This window comes from Nomascus leucogenys, chromosome 18, assembly GCF_006542625.1.
Source record: "Nomascus leucogenys isolate Asia chromosome 18, Asia_NLE_v1, whole genome shotgun sequence".
NCBI classification, from domain to species: Eukaryota; Metazoa; Chordata; class Mammalia; order Primates; family Hylobatidae; genus Nomascus; species Nomascus leucogenys.
Window position 1 is genome coordinate 46,930,800 of NC_044398.1, and position 20,388 is coordinate 46,951,187.

A 20,388-nucleotide genomic window follows, 5' to 3' on the forward strand; every position below is an offset into this window, starting at 1 on the left:
ATTGACCACAGGCTGGAGTATTCCCAGTAATCATTTATGTAATCTTTCATTTGATACTATCTGTAAACCTTATAAGAGCCAGCAGCTGTGGCATGTGCCAGTAGTCCCAGCTACTGGGAGAGTGAGATAGGAGGATCACTTGAGCCCAGGAGTTCGAAGTCGTAGTGCACCGTGATGGCTCCAATGAATAGCCACTGCGTTGCAGCATGGGCAACAGTGAGACCCCATGTCTTTAAAACAAAACACAACATAAAATCCTTTTAAGGTATCTTATGTATAGTAATGGGGCATTTTGCAGTGCTGAAATAAGAGATGAATGTATAAAAAAGTTTTTGTTTAAGGGGAGATTTATTGTTCCTAGATAGGTGGTTTTTATTCACTTATTTAAAATATGTCTTTAAAAAGAAAGTTTGAAAGGTTTTGATTAGTTGCTTTGACTTATGAAGAATATATTACTAGTCCTTGGGTATAAGTGTACATGCAAGAACCTTTGACCAAAGACCTAGCAATACTGACACATTCTTATTAACCAATACGACCGATTATTTTTCTTGTGAAGTCATATATTTTCTAAAACTTTTTTATAGCAAGCCTGTGGTTATGAGTTTACCAGCAAGCTACATCGGATGTATACAGATATGAGTGTCAGCGCTGATCTCAACAATAAGTTCAACAATTTTATCAAAAACCAAGACACAGTAATAGATTTGGGAATTAGTTTTCAAATATATGTTCTACAGGTATGAATATGTGTTTTACTATGAGCATTTACTAATCATTTCAGTACTTTGATACAAAGGATTCATAAATGGTTGCCTGATTACGTTTGGTTCTGTCAGTAGATTGTGACTTCTAAAGTCCTATTGATTTGGGCTGGGCGTGGTGGCTCACGCCTGTAATCCCAGCACTTTGAGAGGCCAAAGTGGGCAGATCTCTTGAGCTCAGGAGTTCCAGAGCAGCCTGGCCAACACGGTGAAAACCCACCTCTACTAAAAATACAAAAATTAGCCAGGTGTGGTGGTGCGTGCCTGTAATCCCTGTTACTGGGGAGGCAGAGGCAGGAGAATCGCTCGAACCCCAGAGGCGGAGGTTGCAGTGAGCGGAGATCGTGCCACTGCATTGAAGCCTGGGTGATGGAGTGAGACTCCCATCTCAAAAAAAAAAAAAAGTCCTATTGGTTTGGAATGAAATGTGCCATGATAGAAATACTCAGATTTTATCAACATTTTGAGGAAGAAGAAAATGTTTTAGATGCTTAGATTATTTAATAAATATTTACTTTGAATTTAGATGTTGATCCATTTAGCTTTTTATTTTTTTCCTTCTAGGCTGGTGCATGGCCTCTTACTCAGGCTCCTTCATCTACATTTGCAATTCCCCAGGAATTAGAAAAAAGTGTACAGATGGTAAGTTTGCAGGAAATATGTTAGAAGACTAAAGGAATTTTAATAACTGTCTTCATATTATATCACCTTTAATATTTTTTCAAACTCTTAAGGGTTCGTGTGATAAAAATTAGATTCAGAAATTATAGTCAGTCTGCCCTTTAGGAAGAATGTAAGTTATTGTAGTTACTAATATTAAAACTAAAATGCTAAGAATGTCATACAGTTCTTTGTCAAAGCATGTCTGTTATTCTGAGTAAGTCTATCATCTGCTATTAAGCAGTTTTAAATTATAAAAATGTTGATATCAGAAGAAAGCTTAGAATTCAACACTTAAAATATCACTTACAAGTTTTCCTTTTGAATTTTGACCAAATACCTTATTTGGCCCTTGTAATATTTTTATTTCTGTCCTGGAATGTAGGTAAATATATGTGAAGTAACTGCTAGTAGAGTAATAACAGTGATTGATAGTGGTTATAGTTTCGTGGTAATAGTAGAGGAGAGTCCTGTAACCAGTCAGGTAGGTTTCAGGAAGGCAAGCATGATAGACTTTCAGAATAGGAGGCTAAATTAGGACTTCTTACATCTTTGAAAAGAGATTGTAGCACAGACTATTTTAGAAACTATGTGAAGAAGAGCATTTGTGCAGACATTCATTGGATGGGGCAGACTATAATCCAGGGTTATTACAAATTTTGCAGAAAGGATACATCCCAAAGTGCTGGGATTTCAGGCATGAGCCATCATGCCTGGCCTTGGCAGTCTTTTACATTTCTTTTTAAAAATCCTGTGTCCCTGATTGAAATTAAGGGAGGGAATAGGAGCTGGCAGAAATGAAGTTTTCCTTTAGTTTTTTCTTTCCTCTTTCTTTGAAATAATTATTTTCCATTTATAGTTTTTAACTCCTTAAACTTTATTTATTGATGTATAGTCTTCCTCAGGTTTTAGTTTCCCCATTTACAAATAGGAAGTGAGTTTCTGTCTATACAATTCCGATTCCAAAAATACTGTTCTCTCCATTTGAATTGTCTCCAATTACCAGTAGAGGGAGTTTGTCCTTTATTTTTTTCTAGTAAGTCCAAGTTTTCAGATACATAGGATTGAAATCCATTTGTATACTTAATAGTGTACAGTTTTCACATGTAAATTAATCCATCCTGCCTTAGTGATGATTTGCATTTTTTACATCTTAATCTTAAATATAATTATCAAGAATTACCTTTATTTTACACCAAAGTATCTCAAAACTGTGGAATTAAAGCTGTAATTAAAAGTAATTTATTTTATACTTTAGGCCAATCAATCTTAATTGTTGCATTTCTTTTTTACCTAGGCCAAAAACCTGAATAATATTAGAAGCATCTAAAGTTGCCGGGCGTGGTGGCTCACGCCTGTAATCCCAGCACCTTGGGAGGCTGAGGCGGGCGGATCACAAGGTCAGGAGATCGAGACCATCCTGGCTAACACAGTGAAACCCCGTCTCTACTAAAAATACAAAAAATTAGCCGGGCGTGGTGGTATGCACCTGTAGTCCCAACTACTCTGGAGGCTGAGGCAGGAGAATAGGTTGAACCCAGGAGGTGGAGGTTGCAGTGAGCCGAGATTGCGCCACTGCACTCTAGCCTGGGCGATAGAGCGAGACTCCGCCTCAAAAAAAAAAAAAAAGTATCTAAAGTAGTGTATATTAATGTAGCTATTAAAGGTAAATAAACTCATTGAATTTTTAAGGCTCTTTGAGATCTAATTAATGCCCTTAAACAGTATTTGAAAAATGCTGTTTTTTATCCTATTTATTTTTAAATAAGTTTAGTCAACATACATTTTTTACTAATAAGCTTTGCTAACACAATTATTTTAATGATATAATCAAGGAAGCTTTTATAACTTTGGTCTTTGTAGTGCCATATGAATTGATGAATTTATTGGAGTCTGTTCTTGACTAGCTATAGATATGAGAGTCTTTGTAGTCAGATTTTAAATGTAAGGATGAATCAGTATCTTCTTTTGGCATATTGATATTATCATCAATAAAACTTTACCAAACAGTACTACTGAAGAGGTAAAACATGTTTTTAGAGCTTGGAATATACATTTTAAAGCCAGCTTTGCACTTTAAATTATGAGCATTTTAAAGCTGGAATTTCTGATTTCCGAAAGTGTTTTGAGAAAAAAATGAAAGTTTTTTTTAACTTTTATTTTGCTTCTGTCCAGAGATTCATTGTAAATGTGTTATAAATTGTGAATTATATAGTAGTGATTGAATTTTATTGATATCCCTGGGAGTTATTAATTAGTCAGATCATACTTCTGAAATCCTCTTATGACATATTTCAATTTGCTGTTTGTGTGGATTAGAACTAAGCAGGCAAGCTGAAGTATTCCAGGTGCTAGTCATTTCCTGCTCATCCCGCAAAGGGATTGGTGGATCTGCTGGTAGAGGAGGATGCTACACCATTAGAGGGAAAACAGGCTCAACATATTTCAGCTTCCCAGGACTAGGCAAACTTAGAGTAACTACTGAAGGAATTGACTCATTTTCTTGGCTGGAGCTATTAACTTTTGCCGTTAAGGAGTGGTCATAATATAGCTGATAGGTCAGTCATTGCTGGCTGCTTTATGTGAACTTCCTTTTTAAAGTACAAAAGGTAAAGTTTGATATACAAATAAAAGCTTTAAGTATGTTATATATGGTACATCATGCTAAAAGTTTATTCAGAATTCTGAACTGGCATAATGCAGTTTATTTTTTAGTTTTATAAAGAAATTGAGTTTTTATCTTTTTCACATTCAGTATCATTTTTCCACTTTTTATTTTATACTAGCTCTTTATTAAAGAAAAAAGAACTCCATATTTTTGTCCTGTAATTACACATTCAGTCCAGGGAGGAATGTTTAAAATTTGAAGGCTACATTAATAGAATTTAAATTTAATTGTTCACAATAATATCAGCAAAAGAATATCCAGAGACATACCCTAAAACTGCGTATTTGTGTCTGATTGAATGTGGAAGCTGTATGTTGGCAGATGGGAGATTAGAAACGAAGGTAGGGTTTCTCTTGTCATGGTGAGATATATATGTTGCTGTGTTTGGTTAGTAAGTGGAATTTATAAAGTCCATGTTAGTATTATTCAGAAATGATGATGAATCACTGTGTCATACAGAAAGTCAAATTTGCAGTGCTGTGGTTTAGTGGAGAGAACTCTGGAACAGGTTGTGAATTAAAAGAGCTGGAATAATATGTGTATAGCCTTGATTAGGGACCACAGGAACGTGCTTTCTCCGCTGTAAAAGGAGGTAAACCAGATGGGCTGTAATGTCTCTTCTAATATGAATGGTTTTCATTGCCTTTGTAGTATAGTGTTAATTAACTAGGCAAGTTATAGTAGCTAAAAATAATGTGGTTTTTTTTGTTTTTTTTTTACAGTTTGAATTATTTTATAGCCAACATTTCAGTGGAAGGAAACTTACATGGTTACATTATCTGTGTACAGGTAAAATGCATTTAATTATATCTGGCTTAATGAAATTTACCTGATGATTATATTAATTTAGAAAGAGATTTTCTATGGCCCAATTACAGTTTTTAACCTTTTCTCCTCCATTAACCTTTCCCCATTAAAGCAACTAACAATGAAATCCAAGTATAGCACTTTTTCATAGTATTTTATAATTATACTGTTTATAATTTTGCTGCTTTTAAAGAAATGTTCTGACTTTATACTGATTTACTACATTTCTGTAGCCAACCACTACATTAGCAAATGTATTTAGAAACTCAGATTTGATGGGTCAGACACACTTAGAAACTTGTTATCTAAGTATGCCAGATCCCCTTGCCAGTTTCATTATTATAGCATCATAAGGAGACCTAACCATTTGATTTTTACTTGTGATACTGCAGTGAATGCAATAGTAAAGCTTTTTGCAGAAAGTCCCACTTAATTTTCAGTAGTTTCCAGTTTTAAAAAACTTTCATCACAATCTAATTTCCTTTGCTTCTTTCTGGAACAATGGAGTCCACTTACTTACAGTAGGATTAATACCTGAATTATTGTGGACTGTGTGTGGAGTTGCCTGAAGATGTAAGCCAAAGCAGACACTTGAATTTTCTCTTTTTTTGCTAAAGTATGCTTTGACAAGTTCATTGAATCACTTTTCCTTTGTACAAGAAGAAAGGGTATATATGCTAATATTTCTTAGTGATGGTACAAGAAAATCATTTGCCATAACCTTTATTAAGAAATGTTTTCTGTCCCCTCCCCAAGAGAGACTTTATCCAAATAACTATGATACTTGGTGTTTATTTGACTAATTTACATCTTGGGAACATGATGGCTCATTATATTAGTAATACATTTTGCATTACTTATATAAGTTGATCTTTATTGAGCAAGTTGGACATTCTAATTTTTAAAATAATTTTTGAAATGAGATTTTCACTGATACTCTTAGTGGTGGTCGAAGGTCAAATTTTAATTTGACCTTTGGCTAGGTGCAGTGGCTCACGCCTGCAACCCCAGCACTTGGGGAGGCTGAGACAGGTGGGTCACTTGAGCCCAGGAGTTTGAGACCAGCCTAGGCAACATGGCAAAACCCTGTCTCTACTAAAAATCCAAAAGTTAGCCAGGCATGGTGGAGCACACCTGTAGTCCCAGCTACTCGAGAGACTGAGATGGGAGGATCACTTGAGCCCACGAGCTGGAGGCTGCAGTGAGCCATGATTGTGCCACTGCACTCCAGCCTGGGCAACAGAGCAAGACCCTGTCTCAACCAGTCAGTCAATATGTTCTATTTTCATTTAGTAAATATAATTGATTTTAAGAAAAAAAATGCTGGACCAGGGTTTTAGATTTTTTTTTTCTAAGAAAGCTAATATGTCTTAGTACAGTTCAATTTAGCTTGCTTTTACTTTCCATGAATATCTGTCTAGGGGAGTTTAAACTTTCTTGGTTATTCTCATTATTTCAGCAATAATCAACATGTCTTCTAAAGTAATTTTAGTAAGGGGCTCATTTTTTCATAACAACCAGTGGTGTAGAAGAAGAAAATAAACTTATGCACATAGTTTTTTAGCCATTGGAATTTAGTTTGAAAATAGTCACCAATATCACCTAAATAGGAAAGAGAATAATTTTCTTTCTGTTTTTGAGCTATACTAAATTTCTAAGCTGATACATAATAAGTTGATTTGGGGAGCTCTTTTGTTTGTTCATTTCTTTTATTTAATATTATTTGTGTTTTAGTTAAAACCAAATAGTTACTTCCTTTGGAAAGAGAACCTTGTAAGTTTATTTTTTTGTTTTGAGTCACTGAAGGTACTGAAAACACCTGTGACCTATCAGTGAAACCGGGAGTTAGAGTTGTTTTTTTTCCCAGCTTTAATAAGATACAATTGACACATAAAAATTGTATCTGTTTATAGTGTACAGTGTGATGCTTTGTTATATGTTTATATTGTAAAATGATTAACTCAAGCTAATTAACATAAGTAGCTTCTCACTTATCTTTATTTGTGGTGAGACCACTTAACATCTACTGTCACAGCAATTTTCTTTTTTTTTTTTTTCTTTGAGATGGAGTTTTGCTCTGTCACCCAGGCTGGAGTGCAGTGGCGATCTCGGCCCACTGCAGCCTCCACCTTCTAGGTTTAAGTAATTCTCCTGCCTCAGCCTTCTGAGTAGCTGGGATTACAGGTACACACTACCACTCCCAGCTAATTTTTGTATTTTTAGTAGAGATGGTGTTTCACCATGTTGGCCAGGCTGGTCTTGAACGCCTGACCTCATGATCCACGCACCTCGGCCTCCTAAAGTGCTGGGATTACAGGCATGAGCCACCGTGCCCGGCCTTGTCACGGTAATTTTCAAGTTTACTCCACAGTAGATTAACAGTCACCATGCTATATGATAGATCTACAGAACTTACTGGTCCTAACTGAAACTTTGTCCCCTTTGACCAACATTTTTCATTTTATTTTTGTTCTCCATGTATTCATTTAACAGAAAGGTTCTCACACACTATGTGTATTGAAGATGCTTGTTCTAGATTACCCATATATAGCCTAAGGCTCCAGGACTTCTTTAAAACACTGGCTCTGAGGCTGGACAGATCACTCAGAGTTCTGTTTCTTGAGAACCCCTGTTACTTCTGCTTAAACATAGAATGAAAATTTTTCTTCCTTGTCTATTTCTACATTCCCAGCTCATTGAATACCCAAGAAAAGGTTAATTTTTGTATTGTAAATGAAGGATCTTCACAAATGGTTGATGGTGCACAAAGTGGTGTTTGGGGGGAATTTAGAATCAGAAGACCTGTGGTTGGAGTTATTAGCTCACAACTTACTAGCTGTGTAATCTCAAGCAAATTACTTAACTCCTTTGAGCCTGTTTCCTTGTCTTTATTGTTGTAAAATTCATTGATCAACTCAAAGAACATTTTCTATGTCTCAAGTACTTCTAAACGCCAAGTGGACAGAAATAAAATACCGAGCCTTGGCCCTCAAAAAAAGCTCATGTCTAGTAGGAAGACAGACAAGTACATAGTTACAGTATGGTGTTTTGAATGGGATAGAGGCCAGCCCAGGGTGTATCACAGAATGGTGGTGGCAGTCAGGTCCTGGCGAGGGAAGGCTTCTGGGGAAATCACATCTCAACTTGTTTTGAAGAACCAATAGGGCCAGGTGCAGTGACTCACACATGTAATCTAGCACTTTGGGAGGCTGAGGCAGGAGAATCCCTTGAGCCCAGGAGTTCAAGATCAGCCTGGGCAACATAGTGAGACCCTGTCTTGAAAAAAAAAACAAAACAAAAAACATAAAATAAAAAGAATGAATAGGACTTAACCAAGCTAGGTAAAGGAGAGTGTTGAGAGTGTATTTCCAACAGAGGAAGAATTTTAAGAAGCAATCTGTGATGCCACATGTGATAGAGTGAGAAAAATCCTGAAAATTCCACTGGATTTATGACTAAGGCTTTGGATAGAATTAACCATAAGGAACAGTTTGATAAAGACATACAGATACTTGATAAAGAGATAAAACCAGACAGTGTGACAGAAACCATTACACTGTCTGCGTATAAATAAGTTTTATTTGTGACAGAGCAAGAAGTTGCAGAGATTCCTGGCCAGTTGCTGAAAGACACGTTGAGAAATGATGAACTCAAGGAAGATGAAACTTCACCAGACGTACATAGTATGGATCAAGCTAGAATTTTGTGAACCCTACATCATAGTATGTGTTGGTAGTTACTAGTGTTTGCCAGAATAAAAGTAACACCATATCATTGTGCATATCTTAAAAGATAACGATTCTATTAACTAAATTTGTCTTTTTGTTTTCAAATAATTCCAACAGCTAAAAATAGGGAGGGATGTTAGTATTGTCTAATGTCCAGTCCATATTCAAATTTCCCTGATTGTCCCAAGGTGACTTGCTTGGCTGTCAGAGGTCACTAATTGTATTTGGTTCTTACATTTCCCTTCCACCTCCCCAATTTTCAGCATTCTTTGACATACTGTTTTGAACAGACCAGGCCAGTTGTCTTGTAGAATATCCAGTACTTTGGATTACTTATTTGTGATTTATTATTTTTTTTAAATTTGTTTTCTATTCCTTGTATGTTCTGGAAAGTGGAAATTAGTTCTAAAGGTTTGATTATATTCAGTTAAGTATTATTGGCAAGGATATTTCATAGGTGGTCCTGTGTATTTCATATTGCATATTTCAAAGGCATCTAGTGTCAGATTGTCTCACTATTAGAGATGCTAAATTTGGTCACTTGATGAAGGCGGTAACCACCAGATATCTCCGTTGTAGAGGCACTCTTTCCCCTTTTCAGTTAGCTTGGCAGACAATCTGAGGGATGATACTTTGGCATGAATACCCTGTTCCAGGAACCTAATGTAGTTTTAGCCTCCACTGATGATCCTTGCCAGAATCAGTTGTTTCATTACTGGTTGCAAAATGGTGATATTCTATCATGCCTTCAACATTCCCTGAGAGAGTAGAGAGCTGACACAGATACTGGGGAGTGACTTGGATGAAACTGTTGTGAGAGTTCTGCCCACTCTTTATTTCCTGTCATTGTAAATGCTGCTTGAATTATTGTTGGCTTACTTTAAGTATGCATGTATCAGAATGTTTTATTTTAGTTTTTAGTTTCTTAGGGTTCGCCAACCTATTCTCCAGGGTAAATCACCACTCTTGTCGTTTCTCATTTGTGTTTACATCACAGTTATTAAATGAATCATCCAAGTTTGAAGTTTCCTTTCCCCCGCCATGTCTTCCCACCCCTTCCTCAGTCTTTTCAGTAAGAGTATGGTGCTAAGAAAAGTGGGAAAGGTCAATGTACCCCTGATCCCTGGTAGAGTATTGAAAAATAGCACAATGAAATAATGAACTCAATAAGAAGTAAATGATGCTTTGGCCCCTCACATGATCTCCTAATGCTCTTTGGGTCTCGTGGTGCTGAAAGACGACTTTTGTGTGGCAGAAGACTCATTCTGCTTTCAAACCCATGGCAGCATATTACAGCATCAGTGACATCCTGGCTGATGGTGCCACTTAATCATCTTGGTGCTTGATGCATAATTCTCTACTTGTTTCTACATATGATTAAGTCGTCATTGCAGAAATAACAAAATGCAGTTTATGTCATGTTTTACTTCTTACCACATTTTCCAAACTTAAATGTTGATAAGAGTCCTGTTTATAGAAAGTGTTAATAGTATGCTCCAAATGATAATTTTTTACACAAGCTGTTTCTATGAATTGGATATTGAATTTAATATATTAAGCCTCCTTTTGTGAAAATTTGGAGCGTTATGAATTTTTTCTCTTGGTATTCCCGTCCAGATAATTCTGAAAAATATTTCTAAATATCAGTTTTGTCTGAAATAAGTCGAGGCATAAATGATAATAATCAAGATAATATTGCATTTATGGTGATATTAAGCTAATGAATTCACTCATAGCCTTTAAAATCTTTTTTTTTTTTTTTTTTTTTGAGACGGAGTTTCGCTCTTATTGCCCAGGCTGGAGTGCAATGGCGCAATCTCGGCTCACAGCAACCTCCCGGGTTCAAGCCATTCTCCTGCCTCAGCCTCCGGAGTAGATGGGATTACAGGCATGCACCACCACACCTGGCTAATTTTGTATTTTTAGTAGAGACGGGGTTTCTCCATGTTGGTCAGGCTGGTCTTGAACTCCAGACCTCAGGTGATCCGCCTGCCTCGGCCTCCCAAAGTGCTGGGATTACAGGCGTGAGCCACCGTGCCCGGCCAGATTTCATTTATAATCCATTCAACAATCAAATAATGCAGGCTGTGTGTGTGTTAGTCATCAAACCACAACTTCGTGCTTTAGGAAGCAGTTCTTTGATTTGCATCTTTTTTTTTTTTTTTTTTTTTACACGTATGGAGCATTACAGAGTGTAGACATGTTTGCCATATTATTCGTTATGAGCTTTCAGTGTGCTGATGTCATGCTGCTGTCTCCCAAGATGTTGCAGAACTTAAGTATACATAATACTTGCTCTATTTCTTAGAGCTCCCAGGGTCATTTAGCATATAGAATTTTTTTTTTTTTTTTGAGACAGATACTCATTCTGTCGCCCAGGTTTGAGTGCAGTGGTGCGACCTTGGCTCACTGCAACTTCCGCCTCCCAGGTTCAAGCAACTCTTATACCTTAGCTTCCCGAGTAGCTGGGATTACAGGCATATGCCATCATGCCCGGCAAATTTTTGTATTTTTAGTAGAGACAAGATTTCGCCATGTTGACCAGGCTGGTCTCGAACTCCTGGGTTTAAGTGATCTCCTCACCTCAGCCTTTCAAAGTGCTGGGATTATAGGCATAAGCCTCCGTGCCCAGTACATGTAGAACATATTTATGAAAACATTCAGATTAAATGTTTTTCATTTTTATGAAAACATTCAGATTAAACATTTTTATGAAAACATTCAGATTAAATTCTTTTGCTATCAACTTTCAGCAAGAGAATGGGTCTGCCTATTTGTCTCTCCTTTCATACCTGTTTGCCTTTAGGAAGTTACTGGAAAGAAAAATGTTATTTATGAGACATAATAGCATTAATTTTGGCAGAAATTACAGCTTAGACAGGGCCACAAAAGCATTTTCCATATGGCTGTAGACCTCCCAGGAGGCTTGAACCTTACCTGGGAGAGCTCAGCTATCGACAGCACTTGAAGCAGTTGCTGGTATCACTTTCCCCTTTGTCTGTCCATTTCTCCTTCTCTCACCTCCTTTTATTGTTTGGGTTTTTTGTTTTTTTCTTTTTCTGCCTAAGTCTTAGCATTTCTATTAATATTTAAGGACTTTTTTTTTTTTTTTTTTTTTGAGACGGAGTCTTGCTCTGTCACCCATGCTGGAGTGCAGTGGTGCGATCTCGGCTTGCTGCAACCTCCGCCTCCCAGGTTCAAGCAATTTTCCTGCCTCAGTCTCCCAGGTAGCTAGGACTACAGGCATGCACCACCACGCCTGGCTAATTTTTGTACTTTTAGTAGAGATGGGGTTTTACCATGTTGACCAGGCTGGTCTCGAGCTCCTGACCTAAAGTGATCTGCCTGCCTCGGCCTCCCAAAGTGCTGGGATTACAGGTGTGAGCCGCTGTGCCTGGCCTTAAAGACTGTTTTAACCTACCAGTGAAGTTATGATAGCTTAACTGATTTATACCATATACTCAAAACTAATAGACTTCCATCTTCACCTCCCCAAGAAACAAAATGACTACCTTGTTAACAGCGGTGGCTTTACAACAAGTTAATAAAATTATTGGTTCACTCTTTCTGAAGAAAATGTCTGAAATAAAGTAAATTTGAAATGTTTCTTTGAATGGTTAGTTCACTGTCAGTTTTTGTTTTAATTGTAGGTGAAGTTAAAATGAACTATTTGGGCAAACCATATGTAGCCATGGTTACAACATACCAAATGGCAGTTCTTCTTGCCTTTAACAACAGTGAAACTGTCAGTTATAAAGAGCTTCAGGACAGCACTCAGATGAATGAAAAGGAACTGACAAAAACAATCAAATCATTACTTGATGTGAAAATGATTAACCATGATTCAGAAAAGGTATGTAGTAATATTCCAAAGAATTTAAGGGTCATCAACATTAAAGCTTTTTCGTGAGATGTCTGCAGTTTTAAAGTAAGGCTGTAATTGTCATTGTGCTCTGGAAAGCACTTGTATTCACTACGTTACTGCACGCTCCATAGAGCTGCGAGCGTAAGGCATCACAGAGCATGCTGTGTGAGTTGGTGCCATGTGCCGTTTATAGTTTGATTTTATTTGTCCTATACTGTTACAGCTTATTGAATAATTGTAAAAGAATTGCCATCTGGAAGATTTTGATTAATTGAGATTTTGAAACTAGCCTTTAAAGACTTTCCAGGTTTTTGGTTTTATAAATGTGCTTAATTTCATGGTTCTGTAACAGGAAATGACAGCCTGTTGATGTCTATTTGTATACATATTTAATATGTGTAACTCCATTCCAAGTGTTCTTAATGTCAGCACTCAATTAACTATCATCTATTTTTAACCACCATATATTTTTAATATCTGTCACAAGAATAACAAGCCATTAGTATATTACTTTTTTTCTCTGTAACTTTTTTTCTGGTTACAAGATTTTGCTGTTTTGTTGTCATAGTATATCCTAGATGTTTAAATAGTTAAAAATGCAACAGAGGTGGGATTATATCTCCTTCAAATTATTGTGCTTGTAAGAAAAAATTCCTATAATGTTTTGTTTTTATTTTTGTAAAGTTAATAGCCTACAGTTTATTTCTCTCATTAATTCATTTTGCTAACATCCCTAGGATTATGATGACATTTTATAGTCTATAATTGAACAACTGTAAAAGGCATATTCTGAAATTCAAATCAATGTTTTCATAATTTTGAGAAATGATTTATCTGGCATCAGAATCTTAGCAAAATATGGATTTTTTTTTTTTTTTTTTTTTTTTGAGACGGAGTTCCATTCTTGTTGCCCAGGCTGGAGTGCAATGGTGTGATCTCGGCTCACTGCAACCTCCACCTCCTGGGTTCAAATGATTCTCCTGTCTCAGCCTCCTGAGTAGCTGGGACTACAGGCACGTGCCACCATGCCCAGCTAATTTTGTATTTTTAGTAGAGATAGGGTTTCACAATGTTGGCCAGGCTGGCCAGGCTGGTCTCGAACTCCTGACCTCAGGTGATCCACCCGTCTTTCCCAAAGTGCTGGGATTACAGGCGTGAGCCACCGTGCCTGGCCAAAATAGGGATTTCTTAAGGTTAATTAATTATGGTTTTTAATTTTAGGCTAGTAAATGCTTAAAGGTTTTATATTTTTTTCTAAAGCATGCTATTTTTGCTGCCCAGAAATTGACAAAGTAAACATGGATTCCTTGTTTGCACTTTAAATTTTATTTTATTTTTGAGATGAGATCTCACCATGCCACCCAGGTTGGAGTGCAGTGGTGCCATCTCAGCTCACTGCAACCCCCACCTCCTGGGCTCAAGTGATAATCCCGCATCAGCTTTCCAAGTAGCTGGGACCACAGGTGTAAGCCACTACGCCAGGCGGATTTTTTAATTTTTAGTAGAGACCGGGTTTTGCTGTGTTGGCCAGGCTGGTCTCGAACTCCTGAGCTCAAGCAATCTGCCCACCTCAGCCTCCAAAGTGGTGGGATTACAGGCGTGAGCCACCATGCCTGGCCTTTAAATTTAATTATGAATCTGTCCATTCCTTAGCAGAATGTCTTAGATTATTATTGAGAATTAGTTCATCTTCCAAGTGCCTTTTGATCCTGCTGCCAGAGAAATTCCACTCTATGATATCAGCAGCTTTCTTAAGCCTGATATAGAAGTTGTTATTCTAAAAATTGCCTTAACAGTTTTTCCCTGAGCAAAGGCCACTTGCTTCTTGAAGAGTGAATAAAACATGGATTGAAGTAAACGTTTTCACCATCACCCCAGGTCACGGCAAATTGATGCTGTGTGCTACTGGAGGCACAGCTTTCTTCTGTCATCAGGCCATTTACAGTGGGTATTTTGTTACTGTGGCATTTGTAAAAAAAATTTGGTTGCTTTTTCAAAATGGGGTGATGGAAAAGTTATGAACTTTGGTGTTTCATAAAAATTAAAATGTCAAACTCTAGGCAATGAGCTTGACTCTTATTTTATCAAAAAGTAGTGTATATAGAATAGTAGGACCAGAAAATAGCTTATTCCCAAATATAAACTGCTTAAGAATCTGGCAGATGTAAAAGTAGAAAATAATTGGGTTTTTTCCTGTTTGAACAAAAGAATTATTTTTCTCTTAAATTTGGTAATCTATAATATAAAAGTTATGAGAGTGGAAGCTTTTTTGCTTGGTCGTTAATTTAGCGGAATTGCTTGCAGCAAACTCTTATTTAAAGATTTTGGTTTTTATAAATATAAATGTTTTATTTTTAAATGTAGGAAGATATTGATGCAGAATCTTCATTTTCATTAAATATGAACTTTAGCAGTAAAAGAACAAAATTTAAAATTACTACATCAATGCAGAAAGACACACCACAAGTAAGTGCTTTTAATGTCAAGTTTTTTTTGAGGGGGAAACATTTAAGCATTGGACTTTGCAAGTGTTTACAATGAGATTGTGCAAAACTTTGCACAGCAAAATTAATAATGGGATATGTCTTTTCTGGTTTGTTGTTGGCATTTATTAACCTTACAGTCAAACAGAAATCTCTAATTGTATTTTAGTTTTTTCTAAGGAAAAGGGTATGGTTTTGTTGTATTTGCTCTTAAACCATTAGAATGTGTAACTTTGCATTCTCTCCGAAAATTCCCACATTGAGAAGTAATAAAATTTCATATTTTTCATTTGTAAAATAAGGGAAAGTTCTCCAGCTCATTTTTTTTTTTTTTTTTGAGATGGAGTCTTGCTCTCTCGCCCAGGCTGGAGTGCAGCACTATGATCTTGGCTCACTGCAAGCTCTGCCTCCCAGGTTCACGCCATTCTCCTGCCTCAGCCTTCCGAGTAGCTGGGACTACAGGCGCTCGCCACTATGCCTGGCTAATTTTGTTTTTGTGTTTTTAGTAGAGACGGGGTTTCATCGTGTTAGCCACGGTGGTCTCGATCTCCTGACATCATGATCCACCCGCTTCAGCCTCCCAAAGTGCTGGGATTACGGGTGTGAGCCACCGCACCTGGCCTATAGCTCATTTCTTTCAAAGAAAATTTGTCAGTAGAAAATGCTTCTTAAACTTTCATGCAAAGAGCCACGTGGGCATCTTGTTCAAATGTGGATTGTGATCTGGTGGGTGTGGAATGAGGTCCTGACAGGCCAGTGTGAGGAGGGGACTTCTGCTCTTCATTATTTTAACTCACCAGTGATTGTTGCTTTGGTCTGGGATAGACTGTTTCTATCACTTATGCTTCCTGATTGCCTCCCATGTGCAGTCCTTGGGCTGGTGCAGGATGTGAAGATAATATAAGACATTAGACCCTCTCCAGAACCTTAATTCCCCATGGGGGAGACAAATATTAATTGCCATTTACTTTGAAACCTAAAATGGTCAAGATTCCATTTTCCTCCAGGCTAATAAATAATAATTTGAAATATATGGATTGTATTTTGTCTTTGAAAAGCTGTGAGGAGATCCTATTAATGTGGCATGGTCTGCTTCTGTGCCTTGCTTCTGTGTTTCTTGAGCTCCGTGGAGATAGGTCCCCTCTCCTGGCTTCTCTGCTTGAGCCACATAAAATGCCACTTCACAGCTCTTCCCTTTGAAGCCTGATCCAGTATGCATTTGGAGCTAATTACTGCAGTTGACACAACTCCATCTAAAAGCATCATGAAAGATTCTGTAATCACTGATAAGAAAATGATCTTGCAAATTATTGCTGTGTCCTCCTTTATTGCCTCATTACCTTAACAGTACAGTTTACAATAATGTAAATTTTTTTCTAATCTTTCAACTTTAACCCTAGAAATTGTAGATGTTTTAGCAGTGGTTATGTGATATTGGCACAACATAACTATATAATTTGCTCAGTATTGTGGTGCATGCCTGTAATCCCAGCTGCTCAGGAGTCTGAGGCATGAGAATCACATGAACCCAGGAGATGGAGGTTGCAGTGAGCTGAGATCGAGTCACTGAACTCCAGCCAGGACGACAGAGTGAAACCCTGTCTTAAATAAAAAAAAAAAAGGATTTGCACTCACTGATAAAATGAATTTAAAACAAGTTCAGTGACTTAATGTCTTGTTGGGTCTTTTTTCTTTTCTTCTGTAAAACAGGAAATGGAGCAGACTAGAAGTGCAGTTGATGAGGACCGGAAAATGTATCTCCAAGCTGCTATAGTTCGTATCATGAAAGCACGAAAAGTGCTTCGGCACAATGCCCTTATTCAAGAGGTAAAAAGAGGGCAGTCCTCAGGGCTTCTTAGGGTCGAGGGCATTGTCATTGTACAGATTCAGTCTCTTTCTTCTTAAAGAGGATACAGAAATAACCTGATCCTCAGATAGCATAAAGAAATGTTTCATACTTAATCAGAATCATACTCACTTACAATTTCAGTATTAAATTCAGATTTGCAGGCTGGGCACAGTGGCTCATGCCTATAATCCTTTTTGTTGTTGTTGAGACAGCGTCTCGCTCTGTCGCCCAGGCTGGAGTACAGTGGCGTGATCTTGGCTCACTGCAACCTCTGCCTCCCAGGTTCAAGTGATTCTCCTGCCTCAGCCTCCCGAGTAGTTGGGAATACAGGCGTGCACCACCTTACTTGGCTAATTTTTGTATTTTTCGTAGAGACAGGGTTTCACCATGTTGGCCAGGCTGGTCTCGAACTCCTGACCTCAGGTGATCCACCTTCCTCAGCCTCCAAAAGTGCTGGGGTTACAGGTGTGAGCCACCATGCCCAGTGGACACCTGTAATCTGAATGTCTTGTTAAGCCAAGACAGGAGGATCACTTGAGGCCAGGAGTTTCAGACCAGCCTGGGCAACACAGGGAGACCCCATCTTACCTAAAAAAAAAAAAAAAAAAAAAAATTAAAAAAATTAGCCAGTTGTGGTGGCACACTTGTAGTACCAACTACTTGGGAGGCTGAAGTGGGAGGATTGCTTGAGCCCAGGGGTTGAGCCTGCGTGACACAGATGCTATCTCAAATGATAATAATAAATTCATATTTGCTTTGGCTTTATTTTAGAGGTCTAAAACTTGCTGATTCATTGAGTCTTCTGTCCAGTTATTGAAGGAAATTGACCCATCAGATATTCATTCATTCCATAACTATCTGAGCCTACCGTGTGACAAATAGCTGGGCTGGTCCCTGGGATATAGTACAGAGCAGCTGAAGATATGGCAGGCTTTTTTGGAGTTCACAGTTTAATGGGGAAGAAATACACTATTGAAATAATATGCAAATAAATGTAAAATTACATTAGCATGCACTGAAGGAAAGGTATACAGTACTATGAGAATGTATTTAAATATCCTGGCCTAGGGGCTGCTGGGGAAAACTTTCTTGAGAAAGTGGTGTTTGAACTAAGAGCTGAGAGTTGAGTTAAATAGAAGCTTGGGGTTGTGTGTGAGTACTTAGGTTAATTAGTTTATTGTTTCACTTAATTATGTATCATTATTAGATTTTGCTGTATCCATTTTCCACATTTTAGTTCCTATTTTCATGCTTAATTTGGCCCATTTGTTGAAACCTCGGTACATTTGAGGCACTTTAAACTGATTGGTTAAAAGTCATTACTTATAGCTGACTAACTGGCAGTAGTTTGACTTCCACATCTCTCTTCCACAGGTGATTAGCCAGTCAAGAGCTAGGTTTAATCCCAGTATCAGCATGATTAAGAAGTGTATTGAAGTTCTGATAGACAAACAATACATCGAACGCAGCCAGGCGTCGGCAGATGAATACAGCTACGTTGCGTGATGTCGCCCTCCTCCAGCGTGGTGTGAGAAGATCATTGCCATCACCATTTGGTGTGTTCCTGTGGGAAAAAGCAGGACTGTGCCTCCATAATTTGGTCATTTGGCAGCCCCTGTTTTCTGCTGTTTACAACATCACCAGTGCCACGTCATGAGCGTCAAAGAAAATGCCTAGAGATATTTCAAGCTCATGTCATTATGACATTTCTTAAAACTTTATTAAAAGAATGAGTGAAGTATTGCTGAAATGTGGAAATTCGGTTGGGTACCATGCTTTTTCTCCCCTTCACGTTTGCAGTTGATGTGTCTTTTTTTTTTTTTTAATGTATCTTAAAGGACATAAAATTTAAAAACTTAAATATTGTAATATGACAGATAACCTAATAATTGTATCTACATTAAAATGACAAACATGATATTGCTGCTTGTCAAATAAAAAAAAAAAAAATAAAGAAATAGAATGCCTTTTTTATGTGGATGGAGTATCAGGTTGACCACAAAATATATTGACTCAAAGCAGCTAATGCATCTTTAGTTGCGTTTTTATCTGAATGGTTTAATTCACTTGTACTCCTATTTAAATCCTACATGAAACATGTCTAGATTATTGTTCTTGAATGCATAGGACTGCATTCAGCATAAAGAATGCTTTATTTTTATGGATTAGATATATTAGATCTAAACATTTTGAATCTTGAAGATGTAATTCCATCAGCAGTTTGTGGTGGTGTGCTACTCCACAGACATCACAGAGTGTGAGCAGGGTGCTTGATGACTTCAAGTCTGGCACAGAGAGAGCTTTTCATTCAAAAGTTGTCTTTCTTCTTTTGCATTCGAGCATAGACTAGTACCCTAGCTCTATGGCCTTCCCTGAGTCTTAGGAAATCTGTGATACCAACATATTCCTTCTATATGCCTTCCCTACCTGTTACCCTTACAACCCTACTCCAACAATTTAGATACTAGAGTCACTCTCATCAATCACAGATGTGCTTAGCAATGCATAACCTAAATACTTTTTTAAAAAAGAAAACTGTACATTGTACTGGGTGCCACATATATAAATCCCATTATTTTGTTTATTTTTTATATATATATAATATATATATATATATCAACAGCAGTGTTAGAGTACTGTGATCTATTATCATATTTATTGTCTATCCACACCATCACCACCACCACACCCCTCCTCCCTCAACATACAAACAATTTTTCTTTTCTTTTTTTTTTTAAAAAAAGAGATGGGGTTTCGCCATGTTTCCCAGGCTAGTCTGGAACTTCTGGCCTCAAGCAATCCTATCTCTGTCTCCCAAAGTGCTGGGATTACAAGCATGAGCCACTACATCCATCCAACACACAATTTTTAAAATCAGAATATTTTAAAGCAAATCACACAAATTATTTCACTTATAATACTTAAGGCCTTTAAAAAAGTCCACAGTGATATTATTACTCCTAACAAAAACAATAATTACTTAGTATCATCTAATATGTGGTTCATATTTAAATTTGTTGTTTTGAAATGGGTTTTACAATTGGTTTATTCAATTGCATTTTTTCTAACTCGTGTCTCGTGTTTTAAAAATCTACTGAACTTATAATGACTTATATACTGTATTTCTTCCAAAAGAGGAAATAATGGCAAACCATATAATATTGTACATTCACTGTCAAAAAGCAAACCCTTGTTTTGATAACTTGTTGATTGATAAAAGTTTTCCAAATTGATTCCTTTTTTCTTAAATATTTATAAATGTTAAATTAAGTCTTATCCTGGTATCTAATTGTCAAGAAAATATACTGAAAAATGGACAAAATACTTGTGCAGAGGTCTACAGAGATGGCTTACAGGAGTTTTCTTCACATCCTTTCTCCATTTTACCTGAAAGGAAACATCTCTCCCATGAGGAAAAGAGGCCAGATCCGTTCAACCAAGGTACCATACAGAAAGGGAGCAGTGTTTGGAATTCATTGCAGCGCACACCTTCCCCTGCAGAGAGTGCTGGGAAGAGTTGCAGTCTTGTCAGGTTAGGTCAGGAGATTGAAGTCATCACTGCAG

The 20,388-nt window shown here is 37.3% G+C and overlaps 1 protein-coding gene across 3 annotated transcripts in view; it reads left to right on the forward strand.

Moving 5' to 3' along the window:
- CUL2 (cullin 2) overlaps nt 1-20,057 on the forward strand; it is a 90,711-nt gene extending 70,654 nt beyond the window's left edge. For 2 of the 3 annotated variants that reach the window (XM_030797656.1, XM_030797657.1), the window contains exons 15-21: nt 588-740; nt 1,329-1,406; nt 4,815-4,881; nt 12,278-12,480; nt 14,857-14,958; nt 16,686-16,802; nt 18,199-20,057. In XM_030797656.1, coding sequence (XP_030653516.1) covers nt 588-740; nt 1,329-1,406; nt 4,815-4,881; nt 12,278-12,480; nt 14,857-14,958; nt 16,686-16,802; nt 18,199-18,330 — 852 coding nt within the window. In that variant the 3' untranslated portion in view covers nt 18,331-20,057. Of the gene's footprint in view, nt 1-587; nt 741-1,328; nt 1,407-4,814; nt 4,882-12,277; nt 12,481-14,288; nt 14,375-14,856; nt 14,959-16,685; nt 16,803-18,198 lie in introns of those variants that run through there. The other variant, XM_030797658.1, reaches the window with a different exon arrangement.
- Nucleotides 20,058-20,388: the final 331 nt, after the last annotated feature.